Source organism: Pyrenophora tritici-repentis, chromosome 10 (assembly GCF_003171515.1).
Source record: "Pyrenophora tritici-repentis strain M4 chromosome 10, whole genome shotgun sequence".
In the NCBI taxonomy this organism is placed as follows: domain Eukaryota; kingdom Fungi; phylum Ascomycota; class Dothideomycetes; order Pleosporales; family Pleosporaceae; genus Pyrenophora; species Pyrenophora tritici-repentis.
The window spans coordinates 3,761,959-3,781,844 of record NC_089399.1 but is presented as its reverse complement, the minus strand read 5'-3'; the positions used below and the strand labels follow the sequence as shown (position 1 = coordinate 3,781,844).

Here is a 19,886-nt window from a genome sequence, read left to right as displayed (position 1 = left end):
GCCAAAACATTTCCATTCCTCCACGTATGCCCATCCTTCTTCCCTCAGCACCAAACACCGTCATACACCTCCATGTCAGCAGTACTGTCACCTCAGCTTACGCCAACCGCCCGCTTCGGCGACCCAAGCACGTAATCAAAGTTTGCCCAGGGCAAGTCAGCCATCCAGTAAACGAAAGCGCGGGCACTCCGGAGTAACATCACGGGGTTCCTTGCATCTGACCAATGGCAATTCCAACATTGCCCGCCGCCTCGTAAACCCGTAAGCACAGGAACAACAAAAAAATGATGCTCTTCGCAGCACGGCCTTGCATTACATGCAACATGCACATGCCACAGCAAAGCCGGTAGATCGGTTCAGTCGGAGCGGTTCGGTGGATTGGGCGGTGCGATGCGGAAGGCAAAGGAACCTAGCAGGTTCCTAATTGGGCGAGGACAAGGGAAATCAGGAAAGACCCAAGTCGGATGTGTGGCGATCACTGACGACAAGTGTTGTTGCTAGTGGCTTGGCTTGCATCCATGTGTAAGCGATCGTGGTCTAGTGTGCATCACTTGACAGCAGTGGCAGAGAGTTTGCTCCAGTCGGGCGCGGGCGGGCAGCTTGTAGAATTCGAACATGTCGCTCGCTTAGGCGGCTGATGGATAAGTTGCCTTTGGTCTGCGTCTTTCGTGGAGATACCGGCGGTTGATGGTGGTGATGGTGATGGCTGGAGAGGGGAGGTGACACAATCCGGGTGTCACGGCATAAGTGCATATATGAAGGGAGGCAGATCGTTGGAAAACCTTGCTTCGCTCGCAACGCGGCGGAATGCGGGGTGGTAGAGTACCCGCACCCAAAATGTAGAAGGAGTAGACGTAAAAGAGGCAAAGATTAAGAATACCGATTTTGTGGATAGACTTCTAAACTCGTGTTGGGGTATCATCGCGGCGGAAGACCCGGACCGAAAAGCGAATATTGGCTCTGAACGAACAGAACGTGTCGTGTGGGCTTGTCCCGTTGTAACCCACCAAACGAAAAAGCCAAAGGAAAAAAAGATGCGAATAGTGAAAGCAGATGAACGCCGTGGTAATGCAACGCTATGCTATGCCGATAAACCTCCTCTTCTTTGCTCATGATACGCGTTTCTGTGTCTATTTCGTCCGTACGTTGTGCGGGAGAGAAAGAGCGAATGTGATTATCATTGTATGATATTCTCCTTTTGTTCTGCTATAACGCCGCCAATGTTGTCGGCAAAGACCTTTTGTATCGGCAACGTGAGCGCTTGCATGATGTTTTCTCGGAAATCCAATTTGACGTTTGTCTTTTCGAACCAGTAATGTCTGATGAATTTGCCCTGGCAGTTGCTGACTTCCACGCCAGGGAAACCGTTGGCTTCGGCACATGGTAGCTCCTTGATGTATTGCTCGTAGTCGTAGCGAATGTATTCGCCAAAAGCAGACTGCTCATGGAAGCGCGGCTGCTTCCATTGCGAGCAGTTTGCGTAGCGCGTGTCATCGGGGCATTCGTGCCATGCCTTGAGGATGGGCATGACATGCTCGTTGTTTTGTACAATCATGAACCCGGTGTTTGTGTAGGTGCGGTTGAAGCGGTCCGAGTTGTATTGGGGCTCCTTCGCGCTCCAGGGGTCCAAGGCCATGGTCAGAGCGTGATGTGGCTTGATGTCCCAGTAGTTCAGCATCCACTCGAGGGGGACGTCAAGGAAGCGGAAAGCGGCATCTGCATCGAGGAAGACGATGAACTTGTAGTTCTTGATGTGGTTCGCGAGCGCAGAGGGCTTGATCCAGGTGGCGTGTCGGTCTTCAAATTCGTGCGCCTGGACAAGCTTGTAGTCATAGCCGTGGACGAGCGCATAGGTGTAGTGGTTGAAGATACCGCCGGTAACGTGGTCGATGTTGCGCCAATCGTATGCGCCCATCTTGTAAGCTGTGGTCGACGCGAGCGGGCGAGTCTCGAGATCTAGGACGAGCACATCGCTGCCCATGGTCTTTGTGTAGCGCGGGTTCGGCGGCAGGGTAATGTGGGTGCCATTTGCCTCCCGGATGAAAGGCGCGGTTGGCGACAGCTTGATGTTCTGGTACAGTAACCGGATGACTTCGCTAATGGACACGTCGGATTGCGCGTTGGCTGCTGCTCTAGAAGGGCACTGTTAGCTCAGGGTCTTCCCAACCGAGACCAGATGAAAGCAACATACATATTTGTGTTTGGCGAGCCGCGAGTGAAAGTATACCGTGGCGGGCTTTGCCAAGTCATAAAGGCAAAGACGAAGACCAGGACGAAACCAGCGCTCACCGACAGCGCAAACAGCGGACTCCGGCCTCCAACAATCGGCAACATCATGACGGGCGAAGCTTCGCGAAACTTTGACAAAGGCCGAAAGAGCTACACGGTAGGAGCTCGCAGAGTGTCTTGTTGGCTGTTAAGGGGTGTGCGACGTCCTGGCCAAGCGCCGTCGGGGGATCATGGCATTTTAACAGAAGACAGACCCGGCAAGCCGTCAGCCCCAGCCAAGGCGCGCAGGAGGTGGCATGGGGCCCAGCGAGATTGCGCTTGGCAGACCCTTTTCCAGCCTTTAGGCTCTACCGTAGCTCCCCAAGCCGCTGCGGTGGCTTCTAGCTGGCGTCTGGCCGCGAATCAGACGGCGGCCCGTCGTTAGATAGGCCTAATGAGTCGTTGCGAGCACAGTGCGGATGCACGGTTGCAGAAGACATGCGAAACGGCTGCATGGCCGCACGGCTGTAACGGCACTGTGAATGTTGGACATAAAGATTGGAGATTGGACATTTTGAGAAGCTGCTAGATGCTGGGTGTTGACTGCCATGTGTTGTGGCTGTGAAAGTGAAAGGCGTGCTGCGTGCACTCACCCAACTGCGCCTGACTCAGCCTGTGTGTCGACTAACCTGCTGCAGCTGGACTCGGACTCGGGAGATAGCCGTCGTGGATGGTGGCAAATCACAAACCAAGCCAAAGAGAAGGCTTTACCTGGGCAGATTGCGGCGACGCTTAGTCCGGTTGAGTAATCTCCCCGCCGCCCCTTGATAGGCTGCAATGCACCCTATGCATTCATCTTGTATCTTGTACACTCAGTGCCGCCCATGCAACTCGGGGCCGTATTCCGTCCATGCAAGTCGGGACCCGTACTTCACAACATTGAACTCATCTCCTGCCCCATCACCCCCATCACGGGTACCATGTCCTCTTAGCTTGCACATTGTGTAGCAGATGCATCTGTCAAACCTCAGAACTCCGTCCCGTCACTAGCCCCACGGGTGTCGCAACTCAAAATCAACTTCGAGCTTTTTTGAAACTGACTAGGTACGCAATGGCGAGATGCTGTAGTACTTACCTTACATGTCAGGTGATTTGGGGGGACTGTATCGCAGTATCAGTATGCAGATACAGATGTTGAGAAGCAGCGATACAAGCTCTTGCTACACGGCACGGCATTAAGCGAACTTTTGCGTCACCCGTCATCACATGACGACAACAAAACAATATGCACAACATTGAACAAACCCCTGGCGGCAATGCCACGTGCGAAAGAAACTTCCAAATACGACTTTCTATTAACTTAGCCCACTTTCCATAGTTACACATAATACTGACCTTATTCAACACCATACCCATCATGCTTCAGCTCCTCCATCTTCTTCAGTATCCTCTCCTTCCTCACCTCCATTTTCTTCTTCTCTCGCGCCTTCGGCCTCACATGCAAAAACACATCATCGATGCCCGCCTTGAATTTTGAGTATATGCCTGTCTCCATGCATGCGATGCTTGTGCGTCGCTTCAGCGCGCCATCTTTCTGCTTGTCGGGTCGGGACAATACAGGATAAGTGGCGGCGTGCTGCTCCCGTATTGCTTTGCGCGTTTCCTCTGGGTTGTTGAGTCGCGTGATTGTGATGGGCGTTATATTGTGGCGACGTGGTGGGGGATACATGTCTTCTACTCTACTATTATGACAGGGGGCGCATGTTGCTGTTTTGCTGTGGGTTGGACTACCTCGCTTTTTGAGTGTCTTCTTTTGTATCTCCGTTCTAGCATCCTTTCCGATACTCATGTTTGGCATACTGCTCCGCGTTTTAGCCACCTTTGCATTTCCCGCCTGCTTCTCAGCACGTTGTTCGATTGCTAGGCGCTGGATCTTATCTTTGAGACTGCCTATCTGTGTAGAACCATGTGTGCCACTTCGTCGGATTCTAAAAGGTGCGACGGGTGGGGTTCTAGGGTTCGTGTATGGCGATGCACATACACTCAGCCATTCATTTCTAGACGTAGACATTTGTGGCACACTCGTGCTGCGTGGTGGGTCTGTAGGCTTCAACAACCATGAAAACGACCTGGGGGCGACTGTGTTGCGAACATTGTTGGTGGTGTCTGATGAGAGCCGATTGTTTGCTTGTACATCCTCAATTAAAAGCTCAATTGTGTCGCGTTTTGTCTCTCTCGCTGTGCCGCCGACTCGCATCTCGTTGATTCGGCGGGGAGACGGCTTCGTTGGATTTCCAATACTATCACACTTCCTCCCATCTCCCTGTGCCTTGGCTTCTCTGGGCCAATCACTTCGCCGGACCCAGCCGTCAGATCGTCGCTTGGGAACTGTCTGGATGTCATTCAACATCATAAGTGGTTCTAGATGATTGAGGCGCTTCTTGGGGACAGGCGGTACATCTTTAGGCGGCACAGCTGGTCCAAACGGTTGACCGGGCGTGATGCCAGGATATGACTTTCTGGGGCCGTCCATGATATTTAATGTGCTGAGGCGCGCTATCCCGGGAGATGCTGCAGTGGGAATGTGGCTGGACATGTTCACGATAAGCCGAAAGGTGAGTGGTGCAGTAACATGGGCGTATAGACTATAGCTGTGAGGCTTCCGAACATTGTGTGCAAAAGTCGCGCAGTCTCAAAGACACAGTTGATGTAGAAGGGAGTATCGCTGAAGAGTCATAGTGGCCAACTTGATGACACAGCCAAAGTATGACTCCTCCATCGAGTGAGTCGGCCATGTGGTATGACTTGGGATGGAAACCTGATATGGTAGAATTATGGACTTATATTGTAACTATACTGAGGAACTTTAGTATGATACCATGTGAACCCGGTACAAGGGGATATGGCTCACGAGGGCCCATCTGAATATCGCCTTTCCTTCAAGACAACCTGTAGAGAAAAAGAAACTCCGACCTCAAACGTAAGCGACGTTGCTACGCGCCGGACCGTGGGTATATCCGCTAAACCACCGACAAAGTGTTGCGCGCTCATCCGCAACACGTAGAAAGAACGCCAAATATCAAATAATAAGTTCGCCATGCGCTGAAATGTCCAAGAGAGCGCCAAATCCCATAATAATAGTCGCTTGAGTCCACTCGCTGCAATCATGACCGCCGATGACTGGCCTACTGTGCATACTGCGATCACAAGTAGTGCAGGGCCTTACACACCTTTATACCCCAGATGTGACCTAGACCAAATGGCCAAGATCATGCCGCGTCAACAGCAACTCCGGCGCGAAGTTGATCATATATGACATGTCAGCATCATTTGCAATGTGGTTAGCAGTATCCTCCATGTTGCCCATGATTGCGTCCATTTCCTCCTCTGGTATTTCCTCCATTTCGTCGTCGTCATCATTGCTATTGTCGTCAAGATCCATATCTTCATATTCATCGAGCCCATCTTGATCCTGCTCTTGTGTGGAATACTCCCACTCCTCGATGTCGGACGTGGAGAAGAACGTCTCTTCTTCGTGCTGCGACGTCTGGTCTGGTTCATCGTCATCCACTAGTTCACCTTCACCGAGCCCAAAAGCAATAGCAGAGAACGCATCCAAGTCTGCAAACGCTGAGCTGTGAGAACCTACCAGGGATGAAGGGGCTGAAAAGGTGGAAGAAGCAGAGATAATATCAGGACAGCGCGCGTCTGCAACAGCCTCATCATCGAGATCTAGCCCGGTCAGATGTGTGCTTACATATGTACCAGTTAGGGGCCGTTCCAGGGTGCATGGGTCCACTGCTTGCTTGCTAGCGGAGACAAATCGGAGTCGAGTGCCGTATTGAGCGTGGAGTTGCTGAGCGACATACGGTGCGAACCAAGTGCTACACAGTTCAAGGCTGACAATGCGGGCGACATCTGATTCAAGTAGCTGTCGTAGAGCAACCGTGATGGGATGGTCGTAGTGGAAGACGGCATCGTCGACTCGAGAGTTGAGGAGTTTTGAGAGCGACGATTGGAGGCAGATGTGAAGGTGTTTGAATTCTGCACCAATGACAGCTAGCGATGCGATGGTGCTAGCTACCTTTTGCTGTCGTGGCGAATGGGCCTCTGCAGTTGTCGCATATACAGACAGCCAGCGAAGGTACCGGAGGTGTTTGTCGGCGATCGGGGGCAGAATAGTCGCGCTATCGGTGGCGGGTGATAAAACATCGACGACCATGGCGTTGTGTTGGTAGAAGTATGAGGTGGACTCATCGTGGATTTGCTTCGAAACGGTGAACAATCCGAAACTTTTGTGGACCTGCTGCCGAGAATCGCGTCCTTCGAGTAGCTGACTGTAAACAAAGTTACGCAGCTCAGCTGGTATATCCTGGAATTTTGGCATGATAGCTGAAGAGAGCGTACGTTGTTGTGTGCGACTGGGAGTTCTGTGACGGTGGTCCGATGGGGGTGGTGAGGGGTGGTGAGGGGTGATGGCACCAGCAGTGTGGAGAGATACAGGTAATGCGGTGTACCGTCGCTCGGAACAGCGTGGATGCAACAGGGTGAAAGTGCGGGTGGAAGCGCAAGCTAGCTTCGGGAACACCAAGGTGAGTGGATGTCAGAAATCACTGCGAGTGCAAATCGTTTGCTTGGGGGGAACAGTGCAGGCAAGCAGACAGCACGGGGTTAGGGTACTTATGAGGGATGAGGATGAGGGCGGAGAGACGTAGGATCCGAGTCCTTGTACGGTCGTCGTTCCGAAGCTTGATGCTAGCGCTCACGTGAATAAGCTTATGTTCATATGGAGCAAGTCGCGTCTGCGCGCGTAACATTCAAGGGCAAAAGCTTTGCCAAGCAAGCCCGTTCCGTTCGTGTATTTGAGCCTGTGCCTACCATTTTGCGCAGGTACAGCCTCAACTAGCCTCTGCCTCATTCTCTTTGCGGCATTCCCAGGCAGAATCTTGACGTAGTGGGAACTCGTGAGGGCGCAAATGATACTTTCCATGACGAAAGTTCGGTTCCGCCTCAGGTGAAGCTCCACATGCTCTCTCACATGACGATATGCGCCAATGAGATGACGAGGTATGGCTTGAGTACCAAAGGTGCAGGGCACAGCCCTTTGTCGCAGGACCCTCTTTTTGCCTCGCTCTTGCTCAATACTAAAATGGGTAAAGTCGATTAATGTTGGTACTGTGGTTCATGCACGTTGAACATAACTCGGTAGTTGGCTGTGTCCGAATGGTCTGGCAAAGTCTCGTCGCATCCACTCTGAGTGTGATGACCTGAGTTATTGCCTCATGATTCGGACCGTCCTACTATAGCTCCAATAATCAGGCACGAGCAATATATTTTGTCTCTACCGAGTAGGACGCACCCGTAGCGAGTGTGTCCATGACGCGTTTTCGATGCGAAAGCGGATAGGTACCGCGTAAACTCGAACGTGATGAGGTATGCGTCATGTCTCTAGAGCACATGTGATACGTATGCAAAGATAGGTGTAAGTGTAGAAAAAAACGTCGATTTTGTGATAGATCGCGATTGGGGGAGGAAGGAGGCGGCAACCATGGCACGCGTTGCCAGGTGACGTTTACCGGCCCCATGGTTGATCCGGCGCTAAGCAATCGATAAGACACCCTCCTTTTTGCGCATCACCTACGGTACTGACACACTTCAGCCAAGGTTATGACTCAAAAGATTTAGAATATGTCACTTCACCCTGCGCAGTGCCGCACATGGACCTCAAACATGAATTCTCGCACACCACCTCATAGTCATGACTCATCGGCTGGGGGATGCCTTACCCAACTCTGTCTGCCTTAGTATGACGCCGCAGTCGCGAGACCCGCATTAGGACTCTCAACAGATACCTCTCCTGTCATTTGCTGATAACTCCCCGAGTCTCCCATCCTGGTTCTCTAGTGATATTAAGGCTGCATACTATATGACACCACGGTACTTGCAGGTCAGGTACTGTGATGGATATCGTCTTTACCCTCGAGCGCATCTTTTGTTCCTCTGTACCGCAACTAGGTTCATCTGGGCCCCATCAGCAGTCGGTCCGAGAACTGGTAACAAAAGTTTATATGTAGCCCCACATCTTGAGTGAATCATATCTTACCCGGGGGCTAGCTATGGTACTCTCTGGAGGTGCAGAACCAATTGCTGCTTGGAGCGTAGACAGCTGAGTGAAAGTCAGCACTTCAAGTTGCGGTTTTCCGAACGTTTACAGGAAACGAGCACACCATTGAGCACGTAATACGATGGCCTCGGATATACGACAACAGGGTGCGTATTCACTCGAAACACCGCGTGCTATACCCAAAGGAGGAAAGCCTGAATCAACAAGCTAGCGGGGACGTTAGGTGCCTCGGTAGTTACAGTCAGCATACATAAGTGTTGAACTCCTCTTCAAACGCGATACTCCGCGGACAATCTAGCAATTGACTCCTGATCGGTGTGTTTCGAAAGCGTGTTAGTATTACCCCGATGACACCAAAAAGTCCCGGTTGTCGCTTGGTGAGGCCTGGTGGTTTGAGTAACCGGCTTATTCTTGATGCCCGCACCCCAACGAAACTCCGAACCCGCTCATACCCCACAGTCCCGGCCCGGGGCCTACCGGTGCTATTTAAAGATGCGATTGCAAATGTTGGTAGATGAGGTCCTCAACAAATCATAAGCTGCAGCAAGCGCCGACCTTCATAAGCAAAGAAAGGTCAGCTCTCACTCAATCGTTGGTCCTTCAGTTTGATACGGCAAGAATCTTGACATTTTTAAAAGCTAGATTTGCACGGCGTCTACGAGCAGCTTCGTCTGATAGTAAATATTGTTTATCGTGTGCACCAAACACCCTAAGAAGCGATCATTGAACAGCAACTTGAAATAGAATGCAAGAGCACTTTGCACGTCCGCCCTTCCTCGAGTGCATCGATGAAAAATCCAGAAATATGGCTGGTGGCCTATCCTTAATACTCTGGTGTCGATTTTGTTTAGGGGCAGCCTGCACTCTTTAATGTGTAACTCATATTGAGCATGTAAGTTACGAGAACACACTAAAGAACCATCGATTACATGACTTTGACAATAGCTCTACCGAGCTTTTTCGACCTTGCTCTTCTCATACATCACGATTTGATAACGCGTGGTGGGGTCATGTTTGATGATCAATGTATAGTATTGATATAGATCCCTGAGAGATATTTCTTCAACCATTACAATACCAATAATGCACTCAAGCATCTCATGAATCGGGGATCGCGGCGATAGCCTCAACTTCAATCAAGAAGTTACCAGGCAACTTTCCAACCTCAACAGCAGTGCGTGCAGGCTTGGGGTTAGGCAACATAGCGGCGTAGACTTCGTTCATCGCAGAGTAGTCAGACATATTAGCGAGGAAGACGGTGGTCTTCATGACGTATTCCCATGAGGTGCCGGCCTCTTCAAGTACCGCGGCAATGTTCTTGATAACCTGAGCCTGGGTTTTGTGAGTGAGATGTAGTGTAGGATCAGATAGTGTGTATGTACCGTTTGTGCCTCGATTCCTCCAGATACAATGGTCCCGTTGAGTGAGGGTACGGTTCCGGAGGTGTACACTATTCCTTTGGATGTCCATGCGCCGCTTGCTGTCAACTGATCAGTACGTGAAAGACAAACAAAGCTATGATTGATGTACATAAAATTGGCCCTTGGGTACCAAGGTAGGTCACAACTGGTTGCTCAGCGAACTTAGGAGTAGATTTCGCTACGGCGGCGCCAGCAACTGCAAGCAAGGTGGTAATGATGGAGAAAGAAACCATGATTGTGGTATTACTTTGAATCAACTTCCAAATGGGACAAATAGGTAAGGGATATGATTGAATTCGTTGAGATGAAGAGATTAAACATCTTCGGCTCGTCCATGGTCTTATACCTGGCGATGATAGCTTACCAGTACTGACGTTAAAGTCTATAGCGTTTGGTCCAAGTTCACCGCCCGTATTACACCGAGTGCCATGCCTTCCAAGAGCTGCGAGATCCCATAAACCTGGTCAAGCTCGCTGATAATGTTCTTGAGAACTGCGTTCGAGGCTGATGAATCGCAGCCAAGGCAGTCATCCCTAGCCTTGAGCGGCACAGCCGACTCCTTCGTAATCCCGTATATTCGGCCGCCGGCCCCAAGGCCCTGGAAATCCCATCGAGAACCTTATCGTCTCCGCTACGCCTAAGCTGGCAAGGCCATCCTGAGCAGGTGCAGCCGTTTTCGTGGGGTAGGAAAACTCATAGATATCCAAAGGGCGCCGAAAAGGGAAGGAGGTTACCACACAATACGTTGTGGAGCAAAGCATGCAGACCAAAAAAGCGTATTTTCCCTTGGCGCCGAGACAGCTGTCGGCTGCGCTGTGCGTGCATCCCGTGAAATCCACATGGTGCATTCGTCCTACGTAAGTCAAGATAAAGATTACAAAGTGTCAAGATAAGGGTCGTGGTTATAGGCCAGCCGTCGTGCGTTATCGATATCGCGGGGCTCCACTTAGGGTGTTCAAGGCTTGCCGTTCGCCTTTTTAACGTGTCTGTGCGCGTGATGCCCATAATCGCGTGCCGCACACCCCGCAACATCAACACCAATCCACCCTTACCACTTCAACCACCCATAACTCCACAACTATGAGTTGTATCAACGCTGCGATTGAAGCTATTGAATCGCGTGATCCCGGAGATAAATTTACATACTCTGAGGTTGCGCGCCGCTTTGGTGTTGATCGCTCTACGTTGTCGCGACGCCATCAACAGATCCGGGGCTCAAATGAAGCCAAATCACGTAATCAGCAACTCCTTTACCTACACTAGGAGCTACAGCTTCTAGAGCACATTAATGAGCTTACTAAGGCTGGCTTACCACCGACGAGGACTATAATCTAGAACTTTGCTAGTGCTATAGCCGGAAGGGCTGCCTCCTAAAGCTAGGTGACGCGCTTCTTTCACCGTCATCCCGACGCGATTATATCACGTTGGTCAACTGGTTTGGACCGCAATCGCCACCAGGCTGATTCTGTATACAAGTACGAGTCGTACTTTGATCTACTATCTACTAAAATGGCTCAGCACTATATTCGGGCGCAGGATGTATATAATATAGATAAGAAGGGATTCCTTATTAGAGTAACGGGGAGGAGTAAGAGAGTGTTTAGTAAGCAGAAATATGAGACTGGGGGCTTTAAGAAAGTGATACAGGACGGCAACAGAGATTGGATCACTGTTATCGCTGCTATATGTGCTAATAGGAGTACGTTACCGCCCGCGATTATATACGAAGCTACTTCGGGCAACATGTACGCCAGATAGGTTGATGATATCGCAATTGACGATCTAGTCTACGTTACCTCAAGTCCCTCAGGGTGGACCAATGATTAGGTAGGCCTGGCATGGCTCGAACAGGTGTTTGATCGCCATACGAAGGAGAAGGCCGGCAATCACACACGCTTACTCATCCTTGACGGCTATGGGAGTCACGTTACTATGGAGTTTATTGACTACGCGATCGCCCACAATATTATGTTACTCGTACTACCCCCCCATAGTACCCATACGCTGCAGCCACTCGATGTGGTAATGTTCAAACCTCTAGCAGCCGCGTACTCACTCAGCTTGCAGCACTACCTCCAGGCGAGCCACGGTCTCTTAGCTGTGAGGAAGGATGACTTCTACCGTCTTTTTAAGCCTGCCTAGGACTCCTCTTTTATTAAGAAGCACGCGTTGAAGGCATTTAAAGCCACTGGGATAGCTCCTATAGATCCCGAAGTAGTACTTAAAAAGTTCCGAAAGTCAACACTAACAGCACCGCCGCCACTAGTGAACGTGAGTAGAGCTACTATCACGAACCTCATTAATCAGGCCTACGATCCGAGCTCTATTGCGGCCAACAACCTCTCAGAAATACTCCTCCGCCTCCAGGCTGCCAAAGAGATCGCCGAGTACGAGAAGGACGCACTGCGCGCGGCGCTACACGTTCACCAGAAGCCCCGCAATCGGCACGAACCTCCCTAGATCTACAGCAGCGAAAAGCGTTCTATTCAGGGGCAGTTTAGTGGTCGCCGTGCAAGCTTCGAGAGGCCCGCTTTAGGCAGCTAGTGAAGGAGAAGGAGAAGGAGAAAGAGCTACTTGATAAGATAGAGTTGAAAGAGGCAAAGGAGAACAACAGGATCTATCAACTTAAGATCAAAGAGGCAGCGCGGGCGGCGCGTGAGGAGGCAAAGAAGGTGCGGGATGAAGCCAAGGCTGTAAAGGCTGCCGAACTTGACGCCAAACGACGCGATCGCGACGCTGCAAAGGCTATACAACAACCCTAGTCGGGCAAGCGTAAGGCTTCAAAGCCCGCTGCAAAGCAACAGCCAAAAAAACGACGCGTGGGTGGTGCTGGCGGTGGTACTCTGGCTGAGGTGGCTGCACCGGCTCCCCCACCAACAACCACCCGACGCGGCCGGGCCGTCAATACTCCGGCAAAATATAGATAGACAAAGTTGTAGAGCTACGTCTATAGATCAATACACCGGAAAATCTCGCGATAATAGTTATTGTACGTGGCTGCGCAGCCTCAACTTTGCCGTCGTCGCGATATTGGTGGGGTGTGCGGCACGCGATTATGGGCATCACGCGCACAGACACGTTATTTGCCGACGGCATGGAAAACCATCCGAAGTTCTTTTGCCGGCCGTGTTGCCATCTACCCGCACGAACTTGCGATGCCACGTTATAATCGTTCGTCATGTTTGACTCATGCACGCACGCCTTACGAACGTGGCACTTCCAAGATTGACATGTGCAGGGTTTCGATACTTTCCAGAATCCTGATAGAGCGCCCAAACCCTTGAATCTCGGATTCAGATGATCGATCGTGTACCGTAATACGAAAGCGTCGAGTGACTGCTACCAGAAAGCGTAGGCTCATTGCTACGGAAAAGCATCTGCTTGTTGCTACTTCAAAACATTTGCGCGTTGCTAGCTGAAAGTCCGACTTGTTCGTTGAAGGCTTTCTCGGTAACTCATCAGCGAGCAAAGCCGCGCGGTATATTCAATGACTTGAGGTGGTATTGTAGTGTAGTATGTGGATTGTCGATATGCGTACCGGTATAATGATGAACAGTCCAGCGAACGGAGCCCTAAGAATGGACTAAGACAGCCCCGGTCCGGAACCCGTTATCTCTCCCAAGACAGTGCTGATCTTTTCCAAAAGTTGTACCTCCACTGTCCGTTACGCTACTGCCTCGCTTCGAGTATGCAATGTGGGTCAGCTGTAACGGTAGTCCAACGCGTTGCGAATCCCATCTTGCAGGAATACTCGCCCACTTCCACGTCCAACGACGCCTTGTGGCTCTTATCGCGGCTGCAGTGTTCGAATTTTTTTGCCGTCGACGAGAGGTGGGCTGCTACTACTATTCCGTCCGGTATGGTGGATGCCCTGCGATGATAAGGCTGTTTGTGACCAACGTGTATGTGAGAATGTTGCAAGCCTAGCAATGGTGCCTGATTGTGGCATGGATTAGTCTGGTATATGAAGAGACATGATTCCATTGTCTTCAGGTGTCTTTGTCCCACACGTCGATTTACCTCTCAAGTCAAGATGAAAGGTCTCATCACAGCCTCCTCGGCCGCCCTTTCCTTGGCTGGTGGTGCTCTTGCTACCCCGACTACTCCTCGTACAGATCTGCTTTTCTTCAAGCCTCTGGCCGTTACATCAAACTCGGTACATAACGTCCACGTTGGCTATGGCGACGATGATTTCGAGGGCGAAGTCCGATTGGTTTATGGCGATTGCGCTATGAAGAGCCACGGCGACAGGCATCACGACATCGCCTCACATTACATCAAGCGATCCGGTCGACCTGAAAGATTTGTTTGGATCGTACCAGAGGATGCTGTTGATAGCGGCTGTATCCACGCTTACTCCGGGTCCACACTCATTGGACGCTCAACACGTGTTCCAGTAAAGCACCAACCGCGGAGACGAGAGGACATTTCAGCCGTTGCTGATGCCATGGGCCCCTGGTTCGACGGTGTAGCCTACATGAAGGCTAAGCAGAACAATGCATCGTATGTTGCAGTCGAAAAGAGCAAGAAGATTGCTATCATTGGAGGAGGAATGTCCGGCCTGATGACCAGTCTTCTACTGGACTCAGTAGGTGTTCACGACTGGCACATTACAGAATCTTCGCAACGCATCGGCGGCCGTATCCGAACCAAGTACTTGGCAGGTAGCACTCCGGAACAATACCAATACCAAGAGATGGGACCCATGCGCTTCCCAGTATCGACCTTTTACCCGGATGCGAACGAGACTCTCGACATCCAAGATCACAAGATGGTTTTCCAGCTTGGAGCCACCCTGAACAAGATGAACGGTGGCAACACCAGCAGCCTTGCTGTGAACTTCATTCCATGGATCCAGTCCAGCCCGAACGTGCCTGCCAGTTCGAACGGCTTCCTTCTACCCAACGGACGCGTTCCCAGTGCTACGCAGATCAAGAACAATGCTACCGCATACACCTTACCCCCTGTCGAGGGCGCTCCTGACGAGAAGACTGTAGACGACGTCACTGAGGCCTTGGAGAAGTGGGAAGATATCACCCCTGCCGACTTGAAGGGCATTGCGGCCAATGTCTTCCAAGCTCACAAGGATGCTGTATCGAAGGGTCTCTTTCACTGGTCTGAGGCTGCATACATCAAGTATGCACTCAACGCGAGCGATGATGTAGTCGATTATATCACTGGCAACGACGACGGTCCCATCTGGAACTACGACACCGTGTACTTTGGTGCCACTACCTGGCGGACGATTGACAAGGGTCTGGAGTCGCTGCCTCGCGCTTTTTACCCGCACGTCCAGGATCGTTTGACTCTCGGCCGCAAGGTTACCGGTCTGAAACATGACGAAAGCACCGGCAAGATCGCAGTGCAATGGCGTCAAGATCCTTTGGCGATGGAACCGGAAAACGAAGAGTACGACTACGCGGTTGTTGCAGTGCCTTTCTCAAAGGTTAGGCTCTGGAATCTTCCTAGGTACTCATCGCTCTTGTCTCGTGCCATCAGCGAGATGAACTACCAGCAATCCTGCAAGGTTTCACTACGCTACAAGACTCGTTTCTGGGAAAAGTTGTCGCCTCCTATCATTGGTGGTTGCGGTTCAGTCGATATCGCGGGTATTGGCAGCGTCTGCTACCCCTCGTACAAGATCAACTCAACAGGCCCCGGTGTCATCCTCGGCTCTTACATCTCTGGCACTCTCGCCCGCTCAGTTGGCGCACTCAGCGAAGCTGACCATGTCGCCATGGTACAGCGCGCGATGGTAGAGATTCATGGCGACATCGCTGCAGAGCAATGGACAGGCGCATACGAACGCCAGTGCTGGGAGACTGACGAGCACCAGGCTGGCGCTTGGGCTGCGCCAACCGTCGGGCAGCAAGACTTGTTCCTACCCGCCTACTACAAGACCGAACTCAAGACTATTTTCATTGGTAAGTAACCTTCTTGTGTTTTTGAGGCATATACTGACTGTTCCATCTTAGGTGAACACACGAGCTACACACATGCATGGATCTTCTCAGCACTCGACTCAGCTGTGCGCGGCACGTCTCAACTCCTGTTGGACATGGGTCTCGTTGATGAAGCCAAACAGATTGTAGACACCTGGATGGGAAGGTGGATCTCCATATAGGCAGCTTTTCGGCAAAGACCTGAGAAGGTTCGTCCAGTAGATGATAGACTTTTAATACAGCAATACCCAAGTTTCTCAACAGCGACAATGATGGATCTGTGATTTGGTGATAAAGTAGCAACTTGAGACGATGAACAACTTCGGGACGGAAATGCGATGAAGGAATGATGGGGTGCGACAACCTTGATATGACGCCATCTCTAGCGTCGCCGCACTGACACAGGGGCACCTTCCTCTTGCGATAACCTCGACACACACCTCTCGCCAACAGCGATACAATTGGATATCATCCGGGACCAACATATCTCAAGAAGTACGAGATTAATAGTATTGGCACTCAAGGTGGGTAATGACGAGGAGTAGCACCTTCATACGCGACCAGAGTTGCTATATATCCATGACACTCGAACATGACTGTCCTCATCCATCTATCATCTGACCAATGCAGTGCGCTAAGGATACTTCTATGGTTCCAGCGATGCTACATACGCCATCACGGGCTCTCTCTCGGCATCGCTATTATCATCATATCCCTCCAAATTCACAGTCCCCCTGCTAAAGCCTCCGTCCTAGATTGACTGTGGGGATCTAGATACGGCACCTCGCCAATTCCTACGGCACGATTTCCAGAACGCTCACTCAGGTTGTCATAGTCGTTAGTCGCGCTATGGAAAACACTGCGATTATCCCAGATCGCTTCATGAGCGTTAGCAGTTTTTTCATCGCCGAAGAAGACACATTGACAAGCTTACCGAGGTCATTGGCGTTCCTCCACTTAAAGCGCACCTGCAAATCATGGTTTTCCGTTATGACCGAGCGGAATCTCTTCAGTAACTCGTCTGACTCTTCGACGTTGAGCTCGTTGATGTACTTGGGAAACGGTCCAAGCGCGAAGATGCTCTTCCAGCCCGTCACCGGGTTCGTGCGTACCACGGGATGAACCGCAGTCAAGGATCTGCCCACGTTCTTGGGGCTGCCGCGCTCCTTCTCGTAGATCTTGACTACATCTGGATTTGCTTCAGCGGCTCTAATGAGCCCGTCCCCGGCAAATGTAGCCGTCAGGCCTTCGAAGAACTTCTGATAAGCTGTCGAAAAGCGATCATACATCTCATAACCAGATGCCCATAAAGTATCTCCTCCTGTCTTTGGAAGCTGCGTCAGACGCAGAGACGTGTAGTCTGCTGGAACTGGCTCGAACTGGATATCCGAATGCCACTGCGCAGCACCATAGTGGCGATGACTGCTTTTCCTGCCTTCGTATCCCTGACTGAAGTTCTGCTTTATCTCAGTAGAGTTTATGGTGCTTATCTGGGCGTCGGTAACGCCAAACTCGGACGTGTTGTTGAGGACTGGGTGGATGTGCAGTGTCGAATCAGCGGGCTTGCCGGTCAATTGACCTAGACGCAGTATGAGGTTCTTTTGCAAATCATCCGTGAGATTGTTTTGTGCACGAAAAAACACAACGCCGCGTTCAGAGACTGGGTTTCAATTAGGGCGCTTTGAGAAGACTGGTAGGGGCAAGACGCACTGGTAATGGCAAGATCCCGAATAAGCTCATCGGCTTTGGCAGAGTTGATAACGTCATCAACAAGGTTCAGAGTTGGGTATTCGCGACCGATAACAGGAGTCGTCTCTTCGAATTTGAAGCTGGAGTCAAGTACGCCAGACTTCTTCTGGGGCAGTGGGTACGTTTTCCCGTTGGCCACTGTCATCTTGGTAATGATACGACAAGGTTTTTCAATTGAATAAAAAGGCTAATTAGTATCATTGTTCGAGTGGTTATTATATGTCGACGCGCGAACATGTTGCTGAAGGATGCTAGTTCAGGTGGGGCTGAATCACGCAATGTGCATCCGGAGCACGTAAGCAGCATGCATACACATTTGCACATCGACAATCCAATACTACACTAATAGTAGAAAGTTGACCGAGTATCCTTCTGCGGGGTACTAACATTCAAGATAAGGATGGATCTTACATTGTTGCTCGCTCCGGAGGTCTTTTTCCGGTCCTGACCTTGCACCAAGATGTTCCGAGGTCTTTTGACTTGCGCTATACTAAGATTGTAGAACTGGGAATTCACCTGCACTGCGACTTTTGCTGAGTGAGGCAAGTATGTCTCCAACGCTGAGTAGCTTGGGAAGAAGATCGAAGCTGATCTTCACTTCGGCACAACATGTTGTCAAGCTGGACTACAACAGTCCCCCTTAAACCCAGAGAACTGCTTCGACTTCGTTTTATGTCTAACGGAGATTTCGCAAGTGCTGAGCGATCTCAAGACATCTATATGTGGATGTAATCTCCCCGTGCGTGTCGCATCACGTGACTGCGCTAGGCGCAACAATGCGCACAGTGGAAGACGGAGCTATGCGGCGCAGGCTATCATGAAATGATCAAGAGCAATGGCACAAGATGGAACTTCGGTCAAGTGTACGTGTATTTGCTGGAGTCGCAGATATTTAGTCTCGCTGGTTTGGCCGTCAGCCGTTACACCCATGCTTGCGTCTGGCGGTTAAGCCCTGAGTAAAAGCCTGCGGCGAAACTACATCCTCTTCTTTCAATATCGTCTGATAATCAGTCTACCCTGAATTCCTCCAACAAAGATGCCAAAATCACCACCTAGATTCCCGGTGAGAAATGTGTGCGCGATAGGCATGAGTGGAAGAGACATCATGCCGCGCCACCAGATTGTGAGATCTAGGAGCTCAATAACTAAGAAACGACTAATAAAGCATCTTGAGGCTCTACAAAAGAAGTTTCTAGACCTGTTCCGCACTTATATGGGGAGAGAGTACGAGATGTGTTTTGCTAACCCATATCAAAGATATCAAAGGGTCTAGGAATCTGGAAGCTTGCGGAGATGCAAAATACATCTCTCGATCTTTCCATGCGAGGTAAATGATGGGCGGAGCCGCTGTTGTACTAGACAAGACACCACAGCAGGACTTGCGTAGTTCATAAGAGTACGAGCAAATACGTGTCTCTAATAGATCTTCCATTGCTTTATAAAACATGGCACATTGGATCAACACATACAAGAGGATCAAGTCCCGTCTTTAAATCCGCTGTTCTTGAACGTAGAGCCTAAGACTCCGTGTCCAAACCCCTATCAGCTGCGTAAGCAGAGGCGTCAGTAATGGGAAAATGATGTCATAGCACTCAATCTGAAATCTTGAATTCCTTCGCACTAATCTCCCAGCCTCAAGATCCTTCTCTCTACCTAGAGACATGGCACTATACACTACTTGGCCGCACTCTACTTACTTCCCGTTGTCTCCTCCGAGCCGCTCTTGGCCCATCTCCCCAAATCGACCACAAGCACAGGGCCAGATCGTACCCACCCACAGCGGTGGATCTCGTCCTCCCGCAAAACCCCCCCTCGAATCTCGGCAGATAGCGAAACACGCAACCGGCGGATTCTGCCAAAGACGATCTCCGCGCGTTACAGCTTCCCAGACTCCCAATATGCCGGTAGAGATTAACAACGGAACCGAGATCACCCATTGACAGCGATGTCATGGCTTGAGCTAGCCACTTAGTGCCGCATGTACTGAGCTAGTCAACAGAGCCGCACGTTAGTCAGAATCTTCCGGAGGCCTCGGCGCGCCAAGCCACCCAATGCCAAAGGATTCGAAACATGTGATTGCGCCACAGTTGGTTGGCATAAAGTCTGCTTGGTTTCAACTGCCACATGTCTTGGTTTCACAGTATTGGTTGCTTTATTTCTGCCTCGGGCACGAGTAGTGAACGAAGAATAAAAGAAAAGCCTCGTTAGAGAAAAAATGGCTCCGATCTACGGGCCAGATGCTGTTGTGCGCTAGTAAGCAATTTGTGGGTTTCTACCTCTGATAAGCGCCTGTGGGGTCTATTGGTCCTTCATGTCCAACGTCTCCCAGAGAAAAGTTAATCGGTGTGAGATGAAAAAGTTGGAATCTGGGCAGTGTAGATAGAGTTGCCGGGGTTGAGCTATTTCGCTGCATGGTTGTTGGGTGGATGTGGTTGGGCTGAA

At 50.8% G+C, this 19,886-nt stretch overlaps 7 protein-coding genes across 7 annotated transcripts; 2 read left to right on the top strand and 5 right to left on the bottom strand.

The window, feature by feature from the left end:
• Positions 1-1,177: 1,177 nt before the first annotated feature.
• On the bottom strand, positions 1,178-2,337 carry PtrM4_052830 (uncharacterized protein; the record flags this gene model as incomplete). The annotated part of the gene is made up of 2 exons (XM_001937033.1): positions 1,178-2,132; positions 2,192-2,337. 2 exons carry the CDS (start codon positions 2,335-2,337, stop codon positions 1,178-1,180), a joined length of 1,101 nt encoding a protein of 366 aa, XP_001937068.1.
• Positions 2,338-3,604: 1,267 nt separating this feature from the next.
• PtrM4_052820 (uncharacterized protein) lies at positions 3,605-4,741 on the bottom strand (the record flags this gene model as incomplete). The annotated part of the gene is made up of 1 exon (XM_001937032.1): positions 3,605-4,741. One exon carries the CDS (start codon positions 4,739-4,741, stop codon positions 3,605-3,607), a length of 1,137 nt encoding a protein of 378 aa, XP_001937067.1.
• A 717-nt stretch (positions 4,742-5,458) lies between these two features.
• Positions 5,459-6,595, bottom strand: PtrM4_052810 (uncharacterized protein; the record flags this gene model as incomplete). Its single annotated transcript, XM_001937031.1, has 1 exon — positions 5,459-6,595. One exon carries the CDS (start codon positions 6,593-6,595, stop codon positions 5,459-5,461), a length of 1,137 nt encoding a protein of 378 aa, XP_001937066.1.
• Positions 6,596-9,430: 2,835 nt separating this feature from the next.
• Positions 9,431-9,986, bottom strand: PtrM4_052800 (TdcF, putative translation initiation inhibitor, yjgF family; the record flags this gene model as incomplete). Its single annotated transcript, XM_066104975.1, has 3 exons — positions 9,431-9,664; positions 9,715-9,812; positions 9,863-9,986. The coding sequence occupies 3 exons, from the start codon at positions 9,984-9,986 to the stop codon at positions 9,431-9,433; spliced, it is 456 nt and encodes a 151-aa protein (XP_065959539.1).
• A 1,276-nt stretch (positions 9,987-11,262) lies between these two features.
• PtrM4_052790 (Trichoplein multi-domain protein) lies at positions 11,263-12,515 on the top strand (the record flags this gene model as incomplete). The annotated part of the gene is made up of 4 exons (XM_066104974.1): positions 11,263-11,452; positions 11,585-11,853; positions 11,896-12,174; positions 12,255-12,515. The coding sequence occupies 4 exons, from the start codon at positions 11,263-11,265 to the stop codon at positions 12,513-12,515; spliced, it is 999 nt and encodes a 332-aa protein (XP_065959538.1).
• Positions 12,516-13,786: 1,271 nt separating this feature from the next.
• On the top strand, positions 13,787-15,877 carry PtrM4_052780 (Monoamine oxidase; the record flags this gene model as incomplete). The annotated part of the gene is made up of 2 exons (XM_001937029.2): positions 13,787-15,677; positions 15,729-15,877. The coding sequence occupies 2 exons, from the start codon at positions 13,787-13,789 to the stop codon at positions 15,875-15,877; spliced, it is 2,040 nt and encodes a 679-aa protein (XP_001937064.1).
• Positions 15,878-16,418: 541 nt separating this feature from the next.
• PtrM4_052770 (TauD, Probable taurine catabolism dioxygenase) lies at positions 16,419-17,589 on the bottom strand (the record flags this gene model as incomplete). The annotated part of the gene is made up of 3 exons (XM_001937028.2): positions 16,419-16,573; positions 16,630-17,355; positions 17,406-17,589. 3 exons carry the CDS (start codon positions 17,587-17,589, stop codon positions 16,419-16,421), a joined length of 1,065 nt encoding a protein of 354 aa, XP_001937063.1.
• Between the last annotated feature and the right edge of the window lie 2,297 nt (positions 17,590-19,886).